General features: G+C 34.1%; 1 protein-coding gene across 8 annotated transcripts; it reads right to left on the reverse strand.

The window, feature by feature from the left end:
* Window positions 1–509: 509 nt before the first annotated feature.
* Window positions 510–4,497, reverse strand: LOC147484408 (putative 3-deoxy-D-manno-octulosonic acid transferase, mitochondrial). Of its 8 annotated transcripts, none has more exons than XM_086578083.1 (7): window positions 4,353–4,497; window positions 3,393–3,515; window positions 2,841–2,960; window positions 2,684–2,762; window positions 2,094–2,166; window positions 799–884; window positions 515–710 (listed from the first exon to the last, which is right to left on the reverse strand). In XM_086578083.1, the coding sequence occupies exons 3-6, from the start codon at window positions 2,871–2,873 to the stop codon at window positions 839–841; spliced, it is 231 nt and encodes a 76-aa protein (XP_086434209.1). In that variant the 5' UTR covers window positions 2,874–2,960; window positions 3,393–3,515; window positions 4,353–4,497; the 3' UTR covers window positions 515–710; window positions 799–838. The 8 variants fall into 8 exon arrangements, 6 of the variants coding, with proteins under 6 accessions (XP_086434206.1, XP_086434205.1, XP_086434209.1 ...); XM_086578077.1 differs by having other exon boundaries at window positions 516–710; window positions 2,841–2,970; XM_086578080.1 differs by lacking the exon at window positions 799–884 and having other exon boundaries at window positions 511–710; window positions 2,094–2,160; window positions 2,841–2,970.
* Window positions 4,498–5,663: the final 1,166 nt, after the last annotated feature.

Genomic DNA, 5,663 nt, shown 5'->3' on the forward strand with positions numbered 1-5,663 from the left:
CACATTAAAAAAAAAGCTTATGGATTCTCTAGATCTTTTTGAAGACAATAATAATAAAAAAAATGTTATTCTTTTTGTATTTTTTTTTTTGAGAAATTTTATTCTCCAATGTAAAATAGTAATTATGTTGCACACTATGATATAATATTATTATATCTTACAGTTAGTACACTCATATGAATCCAACAACGTTCCTCAATCACATGTAAGTGCTCGACAAGATCTATTTACAACATGGCAGAGAGCAGCAAAAATCGAATCGAACAAAGAACACAATTAGCATATTGAACTTTTTTTTTTTTTTTCTTATTAAAGTGTTTTTAATCTAAAACATGTTACATATTGATTTTCTCCACCCCAATTTTCTCACCTAACACGTGCAACGCACGTGCCCGTTTATTAGTAATAATAATAATAAAACACTTCACAGAGTGAATAATGAGCCCATGCTGCCACAACCAAGCCCAAACCGAAAATAAAATTGATGCAGTAAATAACGCATCGCAGTTTCGGCCTTTTTTTGCAGGTGGAGCATATTCAGCGGTGCCCGGTTCAGCAAAGTTGTTCACATATTGAGCCATACCTAAAACACACACCCAAAAAGGTGGGCATTTCTTTTTCTCAGTAGAAGCTTTATATTCCAATGGAGCCCAAGGTCCAAATAGTTTCAAAAGACTAGACGTAAGCCCTGTTGGATAACTTTGCCCAATCTGCAATCATATTTCCCGTTAAAAAACTTTACGTAATATAATATAATATTATTATAGAAAGGGTAATTCAAAATTTCAAAGAACTTGCCACTGAATCCAGGGTCATCTTGCAAAATGACCATTTACTACTAACAAAATGATCTTTCCTCCAAAAGAGAACAGTACCTAATTCCACTGAATAGCAATTAGCAACACAAAAGGTTTTCTTTTATCCAGAAAAATACTAATATGGATGTCTGTCCAGATAATATAACATGAGATGCACTTAACTTGCTATTAAAATTATATGCAGGACAAGTGTATCCTGTGGGGACGTATGACACTGGCTTTGCTCTTATTTTTGTATTACCAGGCTATGCTTGAAAAAAAAAAGCAAAAAATGGCAATTCCATGTCCTTTGTAAGGGCATCTCCAATGGAGAGTGGAAAAATCCACCTCTACATAGGCGCCATTAGGATTATACACTCTAGAGAAATCCCAAATATATAAAGTGTATATTTACTATTTGTGGCTATTCCAATGGTAGGTAGAGGCAAATGTGTAAAAATAGATAGCAACGGACTTAAACTGTCACAGCCCATTCAAAATAATGTAAAATAACGGATTTGGTCCGTCGCAAAAGCTTAAAACAAATAGTGGTCCACTTTCAAACGTCATTCAAAGCAACGTCCGTGTTTTTAAAAGTTATAAATCATTGAGCGACAGACTTAGACCGTCGCAAATAGAAAAATAAAGCTTCAAACGTGTATTGAAGTGACGTCCGAGTTTTTAAGTTAAACAGACGTTATTTTAAGTGACGTCCGGGCTTTTTATTAACTAATCCCCCACCCTCTCTATTAGCTAATACACTATTACCTACGGTATAGCACCCCCATTAGAAAGAGTTTTTTGATATTTGGGGTGTAAAATATCCACTCTATACAGTTTACACCCCCATATATTGGAGATGCCCTAACACGTGTTTAAACTATATATGGTCATGCAATACTTTGGTCGATAGCTAGCAAAGCCATCAATGCATGGTCACCAAGTTACAGTACTATCAAAAGTTAAAACATACATATATGAAGTTCTCAAATCAAACTGGTGGATCATACTATGTACACACACTCTGTACACTGTTACATAACGAGGACTACTAAAGCCAAAACTAATACCTGTATCCACTAGGTTCCCCAATACACATGTACACGAATAACATAATCCTATATGTCAGGTATTGAGGCCGACGATTTTAAAGCATCACATGACTCCATTATGCTATTCCAATAGATCAATTAATTTTCACATTCTTCTTTGCAAATGTATAAAAATCCAAACTACTGCAATAAAGTTTACCTGCAGTTTTGGATGAATCTAGGCTATTGGAGTAACAAAACTGACCTATTAGCAAGTTGAAGCTGCAAACCTTCTAGGTGTATGCTCTCCTTCCCAGGAATATCAACCTCTCCTACAGCTTAACAGGAAAGAATACTAAGATCAAAATGGAGACTCCTGATTGTTATTCACTGACATGGTTTCACATTGTCGCAAAAATGGAGCACAAGGAAGAACAGTGAAGCATCATTTCCAGCTATGTAGCATTAGTTACTTCTATGATCATATAGTAACACGGACCATAAAGTTGTAGTAAGAACTGAGCAGTGACGTTTCTATAAAACTAATTTCTTTGATAACTTGCATAATTTGGTTACAGATTTAATTTACAAGAATGGTGGTTTATATAGGCTTTCACCAATCAATACATCACTAACACAAGTACACATTGTGTAAATGTCTACATATTACAGCTTATAAGTGACCAGATCCCATGATTTAACGAAAATTAAACCATAGATCTTATGATTGTGTATTAGGTTCTCTCACATATACTCTAACAAGCACACGTACTGGTAGTCAGTTATATTAAAGGAATTGTCTATTATTCCACAGAAGCACTCCATGCGTCATGTACATTAAGAAGTTAAATTTACCATATTTCAAGTCGCCAGGAAAGTTGATTATAAATGGTGGTGCTCGCAGCAATTGAAAATTGATGGCCTGTTCTGAGCTCTGCTACAAACAAAATGATCAGTGACTAAAGGAGGCGGGATCAGCTCTTGTGATAGTAAACTCATTGAAGGACCATACCAGTGGGGTAATCAGAGAAAATTTTGACAGCATCAACGAAATCAAGGGTAGAGCTAGTGGCTGTGACCAAAGTTTGAAAGATCTGAAAGAAATCCGGGCATTTAACAAAGCCAGCACGATCTGAGCATAACTTGCAAGGATGAAAACAAATACAATTATCGATCACCAAAAAAAGAGATGAAAGGAGAGAGTCAACAATCCAAATGCACAGATCAAACGAAAACCAACTGGAATGATTTTTATTTACCAAAGGATCTAAAGGTAATATGCTTATACGGAGGACAGGAACGAGGCCGAGGAGGAGGTGGGGGGAGTGGACTATGCTAAGTATTACAAACTTATGGTAATCTAATATCATGAAAGCAGCATACTGATAAATACTCAAAAAGTATCCTCTGCTTTAAAGCTCTATTGACTAAAAAGTGATAAATTGTTTCTGTCGCTGAAATAGAGAAAGTGAATTCTAAAGGAAAAATATCTGCCCACATTCAGGTTATCCTCAATTTCAAATTCAACATAAAGGCACAAATTATTATTGCGATATTCACTTACGCCTTTTCTTGAGGCACCCAATATGAGATTTGGCCAGAGCTCACTTTCCAAAAGCACGACCACATTTGGAATCCAATATTTAAGGAAAGCATCGACTGCAGCAGGAGCATCAAGAGGTGCAAACTGCCATTTAAACAAAATGATCATAAAAAGTAAAAAACGGAAAAAGTCAAGAAAGCTTAGTTTTCCGATTAAGTTCACTATGAAGGCTTCCTGAAAATTTACGAGAAGGATTGAATATAGAGAAGAAAAATTCAATCAATGAAACATCAAAATACCTAACCAGAATAGATATAAGACTTCCTAAGGACTACAGAGAAACTAGTTACACTTGTAGAGCACCAAAAAACTACTAGTAGGCCTTAAATACTACTACCATATCTTTATACTACAGGAAGCTACAAACCACTAAAGCAGCTTTCCTCTTCAAATAAGAGATCCCTGTTAAATTCTGAGATTTCCTCATTCCTTGGAAAATAGGTATACTGGTCTAGTTAAAGCTGTGGTAACAGTAACCTCTAATCAAGGGGTCCAATCAAAGAAAAATCTAGTGAAAGTGCAATGTACGTAAGATATGTGTGTATATGGATGTGAAACTAGGAAGAGCATAAGATATGTGCATTTCACAGTAGAAAAAAAAAAAAAAAAAAATAAAACCCAATGACATCTCAAGGTTCTGCATAAGATATGTGCTATTGGAGTTAACTCTCTCCTCTCAAGGTTCTGCACTATAGTCCCAGCCACCTTGAAGCTGCTACCCATTACACCAACCACCATTTCACGACTACTTATTTGTCACCAACCACTTTGGAAAGTGATTTCATTGAATTCATTCGTCCAATTTAATTAATTTCGAATGTCATATGATTAAAACAACAACCAATTTAATTAATTTCGAATGTTTACTTACTTACTGATAATATGATTATGCATTTTAGTAAGCAAGGTTTGTTTACTTACTGATAATATGATTATGCATTTTAGTAAGCAGCTACTTATTTGAGTGAGTGAGTGATTTGAGAGTGAGTTTCAAATCTTTGGAAAGTGATTTGAGAGAGAGAGTGATTTGAGAGAGGGAGTTTTTTGTTTTTTGTTTTTTTAGTTTAGTTTTTAGTTTTTTTTTTGGGTAAAATTTAGTTTTTTTTTTTATAGGCTGTTTGCCTAGAGAAAGAAAACAAATGACACAATTGGTTATCAAATCCCAACATTGGTTATTATGTTGTTTGTGAATCAGTCCAAATTCAACAATTAAATGTAACTATACCGATGTACAACGTTTTACCATTAACATAGTACAAAATACGAGGATATGTTGTTTGACAAATTCAAAAATTAAATGTAAATATCGATATTTAATATATTTACGATTTAGTACAAAATGGATATGACGAAATATATCGAGATTTTATGGATATGTACGCCCTTCTTTGGAGACATTTGACATTGTTTCATATGCAAATATCATGGATATATCTAAAATATCGATAAATATCGTGGATATTTATTGATATATTATGATATATAATTTATATTTATTTGGAATATAATGGTAAATATTAAATAAAATTGTTACATATACAAAATATCGCCAAATATCGCAATATATCCTAAAATATCAAAAATATCATCAAAATATCACCGATATTTGCAGTTGTAAATATCTCTAAGCATATCACGATATTTACTTATCTTTTGTTGAAATCTCGATATATATCGCGATATTTTGTACTATGACAATGACTATATCCCAATCGTTATATTGATTTTATGTAATTCTTTTCTCAACCAAATAGGAACTCGGGATAGGTTATGAGACATGCATTTCCCTGGATACATTTTTGGTTAATACATGTTGATAAGTATATATACTTCTAACAGTAGTACTACATCAGTAAAAAACTAAAAAATAGTAAGGAATTGAAGGAGTTCTTTGAAAAGAGTAGGTACCTCTATTATAACCAAATTAGAACGGCTTTCTACTTTTGCTTTAAGAAGCTTAAACATTCATGGTTTTTCCAGAAAACTTTAAGAAATTTGTCTTGAAACTCACTTAGTGGGCAACACTTCATGGGCACTTTTTCATGCAAGAAAGGACACAAACCAAAACGGCCTTAGGGCATCTCTAGGTGGTGGTAGCATACTCTTCATATTTGAAGAATGCGAATGAAGAAGTTGGTCGCAAATTTCGACCAACTCTAGGTGGTCGCAAATTCGATTATCAAAAAACAACCCACGCGACATTAAGCACCGCCGCGCTGATGTTGTTGTAAT

Source organism: Coptis chinensis, chromosome 8 (assembly GCF_015680905.1).
Source record: "Coptis chinensis isolate HL-2020 chromosome 8, ASM1568090v1, whole genome shotgun sequence".
Lineage (NCBI taxonomy): Eukaryota > Viridiplantae > Streptophyta > Magnoliopsida > Ranunculales > Ranunculaceae > Coptis > Coptis chinensis.

What these genes read in the sequence shown, in the direction of transcription:
- LOC147484408 (XM_086578077.1), bottom strand. Translation starts at nt 3,502, where the DNA reads ATGCTCCTGCTGCAGTCGATGCTTTCCTTAAATATTGGATTCCAAATG. An exon ending in TGGGTGCCTCAAGAAAAGGC is followed by an intron (nt 2,971 to 3,392) that starts GTAAGTGAATAT and finishes CATCCTTGCAAG; the next exon opens with TTATGCTCAGATCGTGCTGG. An exon ending in TCCTGGCGACTTGAAATATG is followed by an intron (nt 2,167 to 2,683) that starts GTAAATTTAACT and finishes TTTCCTGTTAAG; the next exon opens with CTGTAGGAGAGGTTGATATT.